Here is a 17,338-nt window from a genome sequence, read left to right as displayed (position 1 = left end):
CCTTACCACCTCCAGAGGATCCATTGTATCTTGTCCATTGACAGGTAGCACCATTGACTTATGGCATCAATAATTGTCGTAAAAAAAAATTCTAAAACATTTTATGTTAAAAGAATACCTGTTAAAGAATTTGCTTACAGGGTGGCACCAGGAACTCTGGTCACAATGCAGACACAGTGGACTTATAAGAGACTAATTTCAATACCATGTCTAGACACGACAAACGTAGAACAGATAGTGATGGGTCATATCACCCGCGACTTCCGCTTTTGGACATTAACAAGGCAACACTCAATCCAGGCAGAGCGCTTTTTGTGGTTCCAGGCAGAGTGCTTTTTGTGGTTCCAGGCAGAGCGCTTTTTGTGGTTCCAGGCAGAGTGCTTTTTGTGGTTCCAGGCAGAGCGCTTTTTGTGGTTCCAGGCAGAGCGCTTTTTGTGGTTCCAGCCAGAGCACTTTTTGTGGTTCCAGGCAGAGTGCTTTTTGTGGTTCCAGGCAGAGCGCTTTTTGTGGTTCCAGGCAGAACCCTTTTTGGTTCTAGGTAGCCCTTTCTTTCTATATGCGTAGAGTGTTTTTCAAAGTCTCAATTCCAAAATGGTTTCTGAGGAACCTGCAATGTCTCTCTGTGGTAATTTGAAGCCTTACATGAGTAAGCTACATAGATTTGTGTGGTGCGTTAAAACCAATTCCATTCAGCCCTGAAGCTTTTTGCATAGACTCCCCCTAATTCCCCTGCACACTCCCGTTGCGTTTTCAAATCAAATCCCCCCAAAATTGTCACATGCGCTGAATACAACCTTACCATGAAATGCTTACTTACAAGCCCTTAACCAACAATGCAGTTCAAGAAATATAGTTAAGAAAATATTTACTAAATTAAAAATGTACAAAATAAAATAAAAAGTAACACAATAAAATAACAATAAGTGGCTATATACCGGTACAGAGTCAATGTGCATGGGGTACAGGTTAGTCGAGGTAATTGGTACATGTAGGTGAGGGGTGGCCATTTAGTTAATTGTTAAGCAGTCTTCTTATGGCTTGGGAGTAGAAGCTGTTAAGGAGCCTTTTGGACCTAGACTTGGCGCTCTGGTACCCCTACCTACATGAAATCATAGACTATCGCATCCACTCAGCTTGGGTGAAGCCGTGACAACAAGATGAGGCGAAAATGTGGATTGATGTGTGCGCCGGAGCTACCAGGCCATCAGTGAATTAAGTGCGCATTGTGCTTTAATGTCAATGTATGTAATGACTTCTAAGATTAAAATAAAGAGGAAAATCAACTGTGTACATCCCAGTCTATTGGTGATCTGTCCAAAGTGGAAATGGCCCTAATTACACCCCCCAAGCACGCTTACAGAAATGTCCAATGATGCACAACAAAGGACTGGACCACAATCGGACACTGGGTTTAACGCACATAAAGCGCAGCAAACCCATAATATAAGTTTACATGGGTGGCGTTAGTTGTGATAATCAAATTTCCAACAGATTCTAGCTTCAGTAATGTGACTTTGTAGTGCGACCGCCGGTGAAACGCACAGGCTCCAACGCAGCGGAGAGATGGTTTTAGATGCATCTCGCCCTGTGGTGGGGAGATAGGCTTTCCGCTACGTTCTTCAGCGCATGTCATTGGAGACTTAATTAAATAGACGGCAGTTCAGTGAGAGTGGACGGTTTGCTGAGTTGATTTGACGCATTCAAACAGCTTCGAACACTCAAGATGCATGTCCGTCTCTATTGGATTATTTTCGTGACGTCTTTGGCTCCATCTGTGAGTATTTGAAGTGCTTTCTGCCACAATATGACTTACTGTACACAGATGTTGAGGGCCGTATTGTGCATGCATTAGACTCTAAAAGTGTAAACAACTGCGGGAGCATTGACAATTAGGTTACACGCATGTATATAGAATAGGTTATCGCCTACATGTTTTGGATAACTTAAAATGTCACGTGTATGATGAAGAAATACGCTGTAGACAAAACATTAAGAACACCTGGTCCTTCAATGATATAGACTGACCAGGTGAATCTAGGTGAATGCTATGATCCCTGATTGATGTCTATTGTTAAACCCACTTCAATTAGTGTAGATTAAGGGGAGGAGACAGGTTAAAGAATGATTTTTAAGCCTGGAGACAATTGAGACATGGATTGTGTATGTGTGCCATTCAGAGGGTGAATGGGCAAGACAAAATATTTAAGTGCCTTTGAACAGGTTAGGTGCCATGCTCACAGCTTCGCGTCAAGAACTGCAACACTGCTGGGTTTTTCATGCTCAACAATTTCCAGTGTGTATCAAGGATGGTCCACCACCCTCAGTGTACACTTTCATGCATTCCTTTATTTCCTTTTTTTAAATATCAAACTTTGATGTAGCTGTATATAAAAACGAAATATATATATATATTTTTTTTTTACCCTCTTTTTCTACCCAATTTTGTGGTTACGATCTTGTCTCATCGCTGCAACTCCCCAACGGGCTCGGGAGAGGTGAAGATCGAGTCATGCAGCCACCGGAACATGACCCGCCAAACCACACTTCTTAACACCCACTCGCTTAACCTGGAAAACAGCTGCACCAATGTGTCGAAGGAAACACTGTTCAACTGATGACCGGAGTCAGCCTGCAGGCAACCGGCCCGCCACAAGGAGTCGCTAGAGCGTGATGAGCCCGTTATAATACATTTGAAAGACTGCAAGGAGATAGCTATATCAAATTTTAAGTGCGTGTCTGTGCATGTGTTTGCGTGCGTTTGCATGTTTGTCTGTGTACGTGCGTGTTTGTGTGAGTGTGGAGGGGTCTTTCATTGGTGTAATTAAATCCATGGCACGAAAGCCCCATAATGAATGAGTTTGTGCTGACACTGATTGTCTTCTAATAAGCCCTGCTCCCCCATAGGGAAATTATAATTTAAGTTATTCTTCAAGGTTAATGTTAATCACATGGGACTATGTGGTATCTGCAGAGTAATGATGCGATTTATTAATGAATGTTGTTTGTGCCACAATGTCTAAAGGCCGTCACCCTATATCCATATTTTGAAGTGTAGCCAGGCTATTAAATGAACTGCATTTCAATTCTGAAATGAAAAGTAGCCTGTGTGTTCCCATATAAAAGTAGCCTGTGTGTTCCCATATAAAAGTAGCCTGTGTGTTCCCATATAAAAGTAGCCTGTGTGTTCCCATATAAAAGTAGCCTATGTGTTCCCATATAAAAGTAGCCTGTGTGTTCACATATAAAAGTAGCCTGTGTGTTCCCATATAAAAGTAGCCTGTGTGTTCCCATATAAAAGTAGCCTGTGTGTTCCCATATAAAAGTAGCCTGTGTGTTCACATATAAAAGTAGGATTTGTATTAGCCTGTTGGTCCCAGATCTGTTTGTGCTGTCTGTTTGCAGACTCCTATGGCTGATGTGTGGCAATAACAATGACCATATAGCCTAGTAGTTGACAAGACAACACAATTAGATCTGGGACCACCAGGCTAGGTTTGTATTGAATTGTTGTTGGAATATACTGGTCATATATGACCATGTTGGCTTTCCTCTTTCTCCACATGGGTGGGCCTACGGTAGCCCGGGGGCCAGTCTGTTTGTGCTATCATGCCAACTCCTTGTCATGCCAATGACAATGTCGTGTTCAGCTTCTCATCAGCTATGTTGTTTGCAAGAGCACAAACAGATGGGACCAGGCTAGGCATTCGGTGCTCTGATTTAACTAGAGCCAAGGGTGATGTTGTCTCCGTCAAAATTAAATGTTATCAGTCAAAATGAAATGTGATCAGTGAAAATGAAATGGTGTTCTTGGCCCATTCACTTTTGCAGAGACACCAAATAACTTAGCTCTGGTCCACGACGTTAGTGTGAATTTCTCCATGCTCATTAACAACCTTGATTAGGAACGCGCACTAACGACATGGACCAGAGCTAAAAATAGCCAAGCAATTACTCTATGTTCAGCTTGGAGTGATTCCACTAGCCATTAGAGTCTGGTTACGAATGAACATACTTTATCTCCAAAGGTTTATGTATGTGACATCTGCCAAATTAAAACCACTGGATGTGTGTTTTACAAGCTGTTTTGTATTCCTGTCCCAAGCTAACAGTATGACAGTGTGTGTGTCCAGGATAATAATGGACATTGTGATTACCAAACTAAGCTTGGTGGTGACAACAACAGAGTGATTACCAAACTAAGCTTGGTGGTGACAACAGTGTGATTACCAAACTAAGCTTGGTGGTGACAACAGTGAGATTACCAAACTAAGCTTGGTGGTGACAACAACAGTGTGATTACCAAACTAAGCTTGGTGGTGACAACAACAGTGTGATTACCAAACTAAGCTTGGTGGTGACAACAACAGAGTGATTACCAAACTAAGCTTGGTGGTGACAACAGAGTGATTACCAAACTAAGCTTGGTGGTGACAACAACAGTGTGATTACCAAACTAAGCTTGGTGGTGACAACAACAGAGTGATTACCAAACTAAGCTTGGTGGTGACAACAACAGTGTGATTACCAAACTAAGCTTGGTGGTGACAACAACAGTGTGATTACCAAACTAAGCTTGGTGGTGACAACAACACTGTGATTACCAAACTAAGCTTGGTGGTGACAACAGTGTGATTACCAAACTAAGCTTGGTGGTGACAACAACAGAGTGATTACCAAACTAAGCTTGGTGGTGACAACAGAGTGATTACCAAACTAAGCTTGGTGGTGACAACAGTGTGATTACCAAACTAAGCTTGGTGGTGACAACAACAGTGTGATTACCAAACTAAGCTTGGTGGTGACAACAACAGTGTGATTACCAAACTAAGCTTGGTGGTGACAACAACAGAGTGATTACCAAGCTAAGCTTGGTGGTGACAACAACAGTGTGATTACCAAACTAAGCTTGGTGGTGACAACAACAGAGTGATTACCAAACTAAGCTTGGTGGTGACAACAACAGAGTGATTACCAAACTAAGCTTGGTGGTGACAACAACAGAGTGATTACCAAACTAAGCTTGGTGGTGACAACAACAGTGTGATTACCAAACTAAGCTTGGTGGTGACAACAACAGTGTGATTACCAAACTAAGCTTGGTGGTGACAACAACAGAGTGATTACCAAACTAAGCTTGGTGGTGACAACAGTGTGATTACCAAACTAAGCTTGGTGATGACAACAACAGTGTGATTACCAAACTAAGCTTGGTGGTGACAACAGTGTGATTACCAAACTAAGCTTGGTGATGACAACAACAGAGTGATTACCAAACTAAGCTTGGTGGTGACAACAACAGTGTGATTACCAAACTAAGCTTGGTGGTGACAACAACAGTGTGATTACCAAACTAAGCTTGGTGGTGACAACAGAGTGATTACCAAACTAAGCTTGGTGGTGACAACAGTGTGATTACCAAACTAAGCTTGGTGGTGACAACAACAGAGTGATTACCAAACTAAGCTTGGTGGTGACAACAGTGTGATTACCAAACTAAGCTTGGTGGTGACAACAGTGTGATTACCAAACTAAGCTTGGTGGTGACAACAGTGTGATTACCAAACTAAGCTTGGTGGTGACGACAACAGTGTGATTACCAAACTAAGCTTGGTGGTGACAACAACAGAGTGATTACCAAACTAAGCTTGGTGGTGACAACAGAGTGATTACCAAACTAAGCTTGGTGGTGACAACAGTGTGATTACCAAACTAAGCTTGGTGGTGACAACAACAGTGTGATTACCAAACTAAGCTTGGTGGTGACAACAACAGTGTGATTACCAAACTAAGCTTGGTGGTGACAACAACAGAGTGATTACCAAACTAAGCTTGGTGGTGACAACAACAGTGTGATTACCAAACTAAGCTTGGTGGTGACAACAACAGAGTGATTACCAAACTAAGCTTGGTGGTGACAACAACAGAGTGATTACCAAACTAAGCTTGGTGGTGACAACAGAGTGATTACCAAACTAAGCTTGGTGGTGACAACAACAGTGTGATTACCAAACTAAGCTTGGTGGTGACAACAACAGTGTGATTACCAAACTAAGCTTGGTGGTGACAACAACAGTGTGATTACCAAACTAAGCTTGGTGGTGACAACAGTGTGATTACCAAACTAAGCTTGGTGATGACAACAACAGTGTGATTACCAAACTAAGCTTGGTGGTGACAACAACAGTGTGATTACCAAACTAAGCTTGGTGGTGACAACAACAGTGTGATTACCAAACTAAGCTTGGTGGTGACAACAACAGTGTGATTACCAAACTAAGCTTGGTGGTGACAACAGAGTGATTACCAAACTAAGCTTGGTGGTGACAACAGTGTGATTACCAAACTAAGCTTGGTGGTGACAACAACAGAGTGATTACCAAACTAAGCTTGGTGGTGACAACAGTGTGATTACCAAACTAAGCTTGGTGGTGACAACAGTGTGATTACCAAACTAAGCTTGGTGGTGACAACAACAGTGTGATTACCAAACTAAGCTTGGTGGTGACAACAACAGAGTGATTACCAAACTAAGCTTGGTGGTGACAACAGTGTGATTACCAAACTAAGCTTGGTGGTGACAACAACAGAGTGATTACCAAACTAAGCTTGGTGGTGACAACAACAGTGTGATTACCAAACTAAGCTTGGTGGTGACAACAACAGAGTGATTACCAAACTAAGCTTGGTGGTGACAACAACAGAGTGATTACCAAACTAAGCTTGGTGGTGACAACAGAGTGATTACCAAACTAAGCTTGGTGGTGACAACAACAGAGTGATTACCAAACTAAGCTTGGTGGTGACAACAACAGAGTGATTACCAAACTAAGCTTGGTGGTGACAACAACAGTGTGATTACCAAACTAAGCTTGGTGGTGACAACAACAGAGTGATTACCAAACTAAGCTTGGTGGTGACAACAACAGTGTGATTACCAAACTAAGCTTGGTGGTGACAACAACAGTGTGATTACCAAACTAAGCTTGGTGGTGACAACAGTGTGATTACCAAACTAAGCTTGGTGGTGACAACAACAGTGTGATTACCAAACTAAGCTTGGTGGTGACAACAGAGTGATTACCAAACTAAGCTTGGTGGTGACAACAACAGAGTGATTACCAAACTAAGCTTGGTGGTGACAACAGAGTGATTACCAAACTAAGCTTGGTGGTGACAACAGTGTGATTACCAAACTAAGCTTGGTGGTGACAACAACAGTGTGATTACCAAACTAAGCTTGGTGGTGACAACAATAGTGTGATTACCAAACTAAGCTTGGTGGTGACAACAGTGTGATTACCAAACTAAGCTTGGTGGTGACAACAGTGTGATTACCAAACTAAGCTTGGTGGTGACAACAGTGTGATTACCAAACTAAGCTTGGTGGTGACAACAGAGTGATTACCAAACTAAGCTTGGTGGTGACAACAACAGAGTGATTACCAAACTAAGCTTGGTGGTGACAACAGAGTGATTACCAAACTAAGCTTGGTGGTGACAACAGTTTGATTACCAAACTAAGCTTGGTGGTGACAACAACAGTGTGATTACCAAACTAAGCTTGGTGGTGACAACAACAGTGTGATTACCAAACTAAGCTTGGTGGTGACAACAACAGTGTGATTACCAAACTAAGCTTGGTGGTGACAACAACAGAGTGATTACCAAACTAAGCTTGGTGGTGACAACAGTGTGATTACCAAACTAAGCTTGGTGGTGACAACAACAGAGTGATTACCAAACTAAGCTTGGTGGTGACAACAACAGAGTGATTACCAAACTAAGCTTGGTGGTGACAACAACAGTGTGATTACCAAACTAAGCTTGGTGGTGACAACAATAGTGTGATTACCAAACTAAGCTTGGTGGTGACAACAGTGTGATTACCAAACTAAGCTTGGTGGTGACAACAGTGTGATTACCAAACTAAGCTTGGTGGTGACAACAGTGTGATTACCAAACTAAGCTTGGTGGTGACAACAGAGTGATTACCAAACTAAGCTTGGTGGTGACAACAACAGAGTGATTACCAAACTAAGCTTGGTGGTGACAACAGAGTGATTACCAAACTAAGCTTGGTGGTGACAACAGTGTGATTACCAAACTAAGCTTGGTGGTGACAACAACAGTGTGATTATGTGATTACCAAACTAAGCTTGGTGGTGACAACAACAGTGTGATTACCAAACTAAGCTTGGTGGTGACAACAACAGAGTGATTACCAAACTAAGCTTGGTGGTGACAACAGTGTGATTACCAAACTAAGCTTGGTGGTGACAACAACAGAGTGATTACCAAACTAAGCTTGGTGGTGACAACAACAGAGTGATTACCAAACTAAGCTTGGTGGTGACAACAGAGTGATTACCAAACTAAGCTTGGTGGTGACAACAACAGAGTGATTACCAAACTAAGCTTGGTGGTGACAACAGAGTGATTACCAAACTAAGCTTGGTGGTGACAACAATGTGATTACCAAACTAAGCTTGGTGGTGACAACAACAGTGTGATTACCAAACTAAGCTTGGTGGTGACAACAACAGTGTGATTACCAAACTAAGCTTGGTGGTGACAACAACAGTGTGATTACCAAACTAAGCTTGGTGGTGACAACAACAGAGTGATTACCAAACTAAGCTTGGTGGTGACAACAACAGTGTGATTACCAAACTAAGCTTGGTGGTGACAACAACAGAGTGATTACCAAACTAAGCTTGGTGGTGACAACAGTGTGATTACCAAACTAAGCTTGGTGGTGACAACAACAGAGTGATTACCAAACTAAGCTTGGTGGTGACAACAACAGAGTGATTACCAAACTAAGCTTGGTGGTGACAACAGTGTGATTACCAAACTAAGCTTGGTGGTGACAACAACAGAGTGATTACCAAACTAAGCTTGGTGGTGACAACAACAGAGTGATTACCAAACTAAGCTTGGTGGTGACAACAGAGTGATTACCAAACTAAGCTTGGTGGTGACAACAACAGTGTGATTACCAAACTAAGCTTGGTGGTGACAACAACAGTGTGATTACCAAACTAAGCTTGGTGGTGACAACAGAGTGATTACCAAACTAAGCTTGGTGGTGACAACAGTGTGATTACCAAACTAAGCTTGGTGGTGACAACAACAGTGTGATTACCAAACTAAGCTTGGTGGTGACAACAACACTGTGATTACCAAACTAAGCTTGGTGGTGACAACAACAGAGTGATTACCAAACTAAGCTTGGTGGTGACAACAACAGAGTGATTACCAAACTAAGCTTGGTGGTGACAACAACAGAGTGATTACCAAACTAAGCTTGGTGGTGACAACAACAGTGTGATTACCAAACTAAGCTTGGTGGTGACAACAACAGAGTGATTACCAAACTAAGCTTGGTGGTGACAACAGTGTGATTACCAAACTAAGCTTGGTGGTGACAACAGTGTGATTACCAAACTAAGCTTGGTGGTGACAACAGTGTGATTACCAAACTAAGCTTGGTGGTGACAACAGAGTGATTACCAAACTAAGCTTGGTGGTGACAACAACAGTGTGATTACCAAACTAAGCTTGGTGGTGACAACAGTGTGATTACCAAACTAAGCTTGGTGGTGACAACAGTGTGATTACCAAACTAAGCTTGGTGGTGACAACAGAGTGATTACCAAACTAAGCTTGGTGGTGACAACAACAGTGTGATTACCAAACTAAGCTTGGTGGTGACAACAGTGTGATTACCAAACTAAGCTTGGTGGTGACAACAACAGAGTGATTACCAAACTAAGCTTGGTGGTGACAACAGAGTGATTACCAAACTAAGCTTGGTGGTGACAACAGTGTGATTACCAAACTAAGCTTGGTGGTGACAACAACAGTGTGATTACCAAACTAAGCTTGGTGGTGACAACAACAGAGTGATTACCAAACTAAGCTTGGTGGTGACAACAACAGTGTGATTACCAAACTAAGCTTGGTGGTGACAACAACAGAGTGATTACCAAACTAAGCTTGGTGGTGACAACAACAGAGTGATTACCAAACTAAGCTTGGTGGTGACAACAGTGTGATTACCAAACTAAGCTTGGTGGTGACAACAACAGAGTGATTACCAAACTAAGCTTGGTGGTGACAACAACAGAGTGATTACCAAACTAAGCTTGGTGGTGACAACAACAGAGTGATTACCAAACTAAGCTTGGTGGTGACAACAGTGTGATTACCAAACTAAGCTTGGTGGTGACAACAACAGAGTGATTACCAAACTAAGCTTGGTGGTGACAACAACAGAGTGATTACCAAACTAAGCTTGGTGGTGACAACAGAGTGATTACCAAACTAAGCTTGGTGGTGACAACAACAGTGTGATTACCAAACTAAGCTTGGTGGTGACAACAGTGTGATTACCAAACTAAGCTTGGTGGTGACAACAGTGTGATTACCAAACTAAGCTTGGTGGTGACAACAACAGAGTGATTACCAAACTAAGCTTGGTGGTGACAACAGTGTGATTACCAAACTAAGCTTGGTGGTGACAACAACAGAGTGATTACCAAACTAAGCTTGGTGGTGACAACAACAGTGTGATTACCAAACTAAGCTTGGTGGTGACAACAACAGTGTGATTACCAAACTAAGCTTGGTGGTGACAACAACAGTGTGATTACCAAACTAAGCTTGGTGGTGACAACAACAGTGTGATTACCAAACTAAGCTTGGTGGTGACAACAACAGAGTGATTACCAAACTAAGCTTGGTGGTGACAACAACAGAGTGATTACCAAACTAAGCTTGGTGGTGACAACAGTGTGATTACCAAACTAAGCTTGGTGGTGACAACAACAGAGTGATTACCAAACTAAGCTTGGTGGTGACAACAACAGAGTGATTACCAAACTAAGCTTGGTGGTGACAACAACAGAGTGATTACCAAACTAAGCTTGGTGGTGACAACAGTGTGATTATCAAACTAAGCTTGGTGGTGACAACAGTGTGATTACCAAACTAAGCTTGGTGGTGACAACAACAGTGTGATTACCAAACTAAGCTTGGTGGTGACAACAACAGTGTGATTACCAAACTAAGCTTGGTGGTGACAACAACAGTGTGATTACCAAACTAAGCTTGGTGGTGACAACAACAGTGTGATTACCAAACTAAGCTTGGTGGTGACAACAACAGTGTGATTACCAAACTAAGCTTGGTGGTGACAACAACAGAGTGATTACCAAACTAAGCTTGGTGGTGACAACAACAGAGTGATTACCAAACTAAGCTTGGTGGTGACAACAGTGTGATTACCAAACTAAGCTTGGTGGTGACAACAACAGAGTGATTACCAAACTAAGCTTGGTGGTGACAACAACAGAGTGATTACCAAACTAAGCTTGGTGGTGACAACAACAGAGTGATTACCAAACTAAGCTTGGTGGTGACAACAGTGTGATTATCAAACTAAGCTTGGTGGTGACAACAGTGTGATTACCAAACTAAGCTTGGTGGTGACAACAACAGTGTGATTACCAAACTAAGCTTGGTGGTGACAACAACAGTGTGATTACCAAACTAAGCTTGGTGGTGACAACAACAGAGTGATTACCAAACTAAGCTTGGTGGTGACAACAGAGTGATTACCAAACTAAGCTTGGTGGTGACAACAACAGTGTGATTACCAAACTAAGCTTGGTGGTGACAACAACAGTGTGATTACCAAACTAAGCTTGGTGGTGACAACAACAGTGTGATTACCAAACTAAGCTTGGTGGTGACAACAGTGTGATTACCAAACTAAGCTTGGTGGTGACAACAACAGTGTGATTACCAAACTAAGCTTGGTGGTGACAACAGTGTGATTACCAAACTAAGCTTGGTGGTGACAACAACAGAGTGATTACCAAACTAAGCTTGGTGGTGACAACAGTGTGATTACCAAACTAAGCTTGGTGGTGACAACAACAGTGTGATTACCAAACTAAGCTTGGTGGTGACAACAACAGAGTGATTACCAAACTAAGCTTGGTGGTGACAACAGTGTGATTACCAAACTAAGCTTGGCGGTGACAACAACAGAGTGATTACCAAACTAAGCTTGGTGGTGAGCTTGGTGGTGAGGTGTGACTGCTCGTCTCTTACCTCATTCTATTCCGATGACCCAAGACCTCTAACTGCAGCATAACAAGAAATAAATCTAAACACTGATAATTATAACAACAATAATAATTATAATATGGGTCTCTGTTTATCTGTTCAGCCTCCCTCGTTCTCTCTCTCACACTCTCTCTGTCACACATTAATTCATGTACTGGAGACTACATCCCTCTCTCTTTCCTACTTTCGTTCATTTGTTCTCTCACTTTCTCCACCCCCCTCTCTCACTCTTTGCCTCTCTCCCTCCTCTTCTCCTCTCTCTCTCCCCTCTTTCTCCACTAATGCAATCGCAGATTTGGCTAGAGTGGAAAGTTCCATTTACCGTCTGCCCCATGGACACATCTGTAGAATTGCAGGAACACACACACATCTCTCTATCTTACCCTCTCCCCAACAATTGTATCTATACTGTATATACTCTGCTTGAGTTGAGTGCTTTAGAGAACCCACTTTCTCCTCAATGGAGGTGCAGTCTGTACATAGGGATCCCTACTGTAGTCTACACTGTTGCACAGCCAGAGGAAGCAGCCTAGTACGGAATAAACATATTGCATTGAAGTGTGTGTGTTTCATCTCTAAGCATAATAACTCAAATCCTCTCTCTCTCTCTCTCTCTCCACTAATGTATTGTGCTTTCTCTCTCTCTCCCCCTCTCTCTCTCCACTAATGTATTGTGCTTTCTATCTCTCTCTCTCTCCATATGTTTCTTCATCTTAATTTTCCAGTCAAAAGCTACAGGAGACAATAATTGTGGAGTAAATTGCTTAATAAAATCTCTCTTTAGGCTATTAGCGATGCATTAGAAACAATGTAAGGCATTAACCAGACATTAAAGGCACAGTGCAGTATATACAGTACACTGAGTATACCAAACATTTAGAACACCTTCCTTCCAAATATTGAGTCCCTTTGCCCTCAGAACAGCTTCAATTTGTCGGGAATGGACTCTACAAGGTGTCGAAAGCGTTCCACATGAATGCTGGCCTATTTTGACTGCAATGCTTCCCATAGTTGTGTCAAGTTGGCTGGATGTTCTTTGGGTGGTGGACCATTCTTGATACACACAGGAAACTGTTGAGTGTGAAAAAAAACAGCAGCGTTGCAGTTCTTGACACAAACCGATGCGCCTGGCCATACTACCATACCCCGTTCAAAGACCCTTAAATATTTAGTCTTGCCCATTCACCCTCTGAATGGCACTCCAACACAATCCATGTCACAATTGTCTCAAGGCTTAAAAATCCTTCTTTAACCTGTCTCCTCCCCTTCATCTAACACTGATTGAAGTGGATTTAACAAGTGATATCAATAAGGGATCATAGCTTTCACCTGGATTCACCTGGTCAGTCTATGTCATGGAAAGAGCAGGTGTTCTTAATGTTTTGGATACTCAGTGTATATTTCCTCTGTGGAATTGTGAAAATGATAATGCTCTGTTAGTGTAAGAGCTGTTGGAAAAGACCACCTGAAATGTTTCCCTGTTTTGGTGGGATGGAGTTTTGGCCTACTTGGTGACATCACCAGTAAATTAGTTAATAGACCAATAAGAAAAAGAGTTCCAAACCTCTCTGCACAATAACAGCTAGTTGTCAGGTATCCCCTCCCCGCTCAGGCCACTTCCAAACAGTCCTAGCAAAATTCTTGCTTAAGAAATACATTTTTGCTAAGAAGCTATTTTTGTTTCTTTTTGACCATTTTAATTGAAAACATTTACAGTAAGATACTTAATTGTTACCCAGAAATGATTTAATCTATATTTAACTAGGCAAGTCAGTTAAGAACAAATTCTTATTTACAATGACGGCCTACACCGGCCAAATTGTGCGCCGCCATATGGGACTCCCAATCACATCCGGTTGTGATACAGCCTGGATTTGAACTAGGGTGTCTATAGCAGTGGTTCTTAACCTGGGTTCGATCGAACCCCAGGGGTTCGGTGAGTCAGTCTCAGGGGTTCGGCGGAGGTCAAGACACACACCCGACTCATATGATTCGTGATGACACGCCCCGCTTGGCCATCATTGGCTGCAGGTGATCACGCAACATCGCTTGGCCTATCTGTGCTGCAGGGAATTTGGCGCGCTCAGTAGTCGAATTGTGACTGTCGTGATGGTACGTCGTGTGATTTCTTTCTTAATATTTTAATCCCTTCATACTAACTATATTGAGCAAAAAAAGAAAGTGGTCGGACGAATATGTACAATATGGATTCACATGTATAACGGAACGTGATGAGAGTCATCGTCCTAACTGCATGATTTGCAATGCCAAGTTGAGCAATTCTAGTCTAGCACCGGCAAAACTAAGAGAACACTTCCTTAAGCTGCATGGAGATGGACAATACAAGAACACAACGCTCGCTGAATTCAAGGTGAAGAGAGCCACATTCGATGAAAAGGCTACTCTGCCTGTTCTCGGCTTTGTACCCATCAACAAACCGATCCTCACAGCATCGTACGAAGTTGCTTACCTGATCGCAAAGCAGGGCAAACCACACACCATTGGTGAAACACTCATAAAACCAGCTGTGTTGAAGATGGCGAATATCATGCTGGGAAAAGCGGCTGAAGTTAAGTTATCCCAAATTCCTCTTTCAAATGACACCATTAGCGACAGAATAGAGGACATGAGCAAAGACATCTTGGCTCAAGTAGTTGCAGATCTGATTTCAAGCCCGGCAAAATTCAGCCTTCAACTCGACGAGACCACAGACGTTTCCAATCTAAGCCAGCTTGCTGTATTTGTGCGCTATGTGAAAGACGACGTGATAAAGGAAGATTTTTTATTTTGTAAGCCTCTTACGACAACAACTAAGGCAGCCGATGTGAAGAAACTTGTGGATGACTTCTTCAAAGACAACAATCTTTCGTGGGATATGGTTTCTGCAGTTTGTTCGGACGGAGCTCCAGTCATGCTGGGAAGAAAGTCTGGTTTTGGTGCGCTAGTGAAAGCCGATGCACCACACATCATTGTTACGCATTGTATTCTGCACAGGCATGCGTTGGCAACAAAAACCTTGCCTCCAAAACTGGCAGAAGTATTAAAAATTGTAGTGGAATGCGTGAACTATGTGCGAAATAGTGCTCTGAGGCACCGCATCTTCAGTGAGCTGTGTAAAGAAATGGGCTCTGAATTCGAGGTACTTCTGTACCATTCTAACGTTCGGTGGTTATCCCGGGGACAGGTGCTGAATCGTGTTTTTGCCGTGAGTGTGGAATTAGCCCTGTTTTTGCAAGAGCACCAACATCGTCATGCAGATTGCTTAAAATATTCTGAGTTCATTCTCATTTTAGCGTACATGGCTGATATCTTCGCAGCTCTCAATCATCTCAATCAACAGATGCAGGGCGGTGGAGTCAACATCATCGAAGCGGAAGAAAACCTGAAGGCTTTTCAAAAAAAGCTACCGTTATGGAAACGACGAACAGAGAACGATAACTTCGCAAACTTTCCCCTGCTGGACGACTGTGTAAGTAAGATCGAAGATGTATCTGGAATAGGAGACATTTCTGTACCCGCGGAACTGAAGCAAGCAATTGCCACGCACTTAGATGAGCTTGCAAAGTCTCTCGACGGATACTTCCGTACAAGAGAGTCATATCCAGCATGGGTGAGACAGCCGTTCACGTTTAGTGTTGAGACAACAGATGTCAATGATGAATACCTCGATGAAATCATTGAAATTCAGCAGAGCCAGGTTCAACAGCAACTCTTCAGAACAACAACGCTCTCAACATTTTGGTGTCAACAAATGTTAACGTACCCTGTTATTGCTAAGAAAGCTCTGGAGATTTTCATACCGTTTGTTACAACATATCTTTGCGAGCAATCCTTTTCGAGGATGCTGGACATAAAAACGAAGAAAAGGAACAGACTTTGTTGCGAAAATGACATGAGAGTGGCACTTGCCAAGGTGAAGCCGCGCATTTCTGAACTGGTCTCTGAAAGGCAACAGCAGAAGTCACACTGATTTGCAGTAAATATTCATTATTATGTTTTTGTTTTTGTGTGAAAATCATGTTTTAATGGTTTTGTTCTTTGAACACTGATGTTGATGCACGGTTCATTTTGTGCACCAGTAAAATATATACCTATGTTTTGAATTTTATTTTTCCAATTAAGAAGGGTTCGGTGAATGCGCATATGAAACTGGTGGGGGTCAGTACCTCCAACAAGGTTAAGAACCACTGGTCTATAGTAAGGCCTCTAGTGCTGAGATGCAGTGTCTTAGGCCACTGCTCCACTCGGGAGACCCGTATTGACATACAAACTGCTACATTGAAACTTTAACTGCTCTTTATCACTCATCCTCTGAAACAGTTCTGTAGTCAGATTGAGGCAGAAAGGCACTGCAAACAAAATAACCAGCTAACTGGGTCAAGTATTACAAAAATTACTAAAAGGTGTTTTTACCGACAAAGTTGGAAGTTGAGCATTGAACTCCACCATGATATCTGACTGATTTTATTAAATTGTAGCACTTTGCTCTTCACATCAGAACATTTGGTCACATTTGGCAATGCACCCAGAGCGTTGGGCCAGTAACCGAAAGGTTGCTGGTTCCAATCCCCGAGCTGACAAGGTAAAAATCTGTTGTTCTGCCCCTGAACAAGGCAGTTAAGCCACTGTTCCCCGGGCGCCGAAGATGTCGATTAAAGCAGTTCCCTGCACCTCTCTGATTCAAAGGGGTTGGGTTAAATGCAGAAGACACATTTCAGTTGTACAACTGACTTGGTATCCCCCTTCCCATACACCCTTAATATGGTATGACATCAGATTGTATTTGTCACATGCTTTGTAAACAACAGGTGTAGACTAACAGTGAAATTCTTACTTAAGGGTCCTTTTCCAACAATACAGAGTTAAAGATAAGATAAGAATATAAAATCAAATTAGAAATAGTGACACAAGGAATAAATACACACTATAAGGAGTAAAAATAACATGGCTATATACAGGGAGTACCAGTACCGAGTCGATGTGCAGGGGTACAAGGTAATTGAGATAGCTATGTACATATTATAAGGATTTGTGAAGCATCTTTAAAGTGCTTATGAAGACTTTATGTATGCTACATAAAGCCTTTATAAATTGTAATGCCTAAAGTGGGACTGAAAGTTTATATTGGGTAGCCTTCATTTGAGGAGTGAAGAATTGACAGGAAAACAAAATGTAACCTTTTTCAGTGACAAGACTGACATAT

The 17,338-nt window shown here is 42.2% G+C and overlaps 1 protein-coding gene across 1 annotated transcript in view; it reads left to right on the top strand.

Moving 5' to 3' along the window:
- Positions 1–1,360: 1,360 nt before the first annotated feature.
- LOC115151588 (growth hormone-releasing hormone receptor-like) overlaps positions 1,361–17,338 on the top strand; it is a 57,409-nt gene continuing 41,431 nt past the window's right edge. Inside the window, exon 1 of the mRNA XM_029695640.1 lies at positions 1,361–1,774. Within this exon, the coding sequence (XP_029551500.1) occupies positions 1,724–1,774 (51 nt within the window). The 5' untranslated portion in view covers positions 1,361–1,723. The remainder of the gene's footprint in view (positions 1,775–17,338) is intronic.

Source organism: Salmo trutta, chromosome 17 (assembly GCF_901001165.1).
Source record: "Salmo trutta chromosome 17, fSalTru1.1, whole genome shotgun sequence".
NCBI classification, from domain to species: domain Eukaryota; kingdom Metazoa; phylum Chordata; class Actinopteri; order Salmoniformes; family Salmonidae; genus Salmo; species Salmo trutta.
This window is presented reverse-complemented; position numbering and strand designations above follow the sequence as displayed.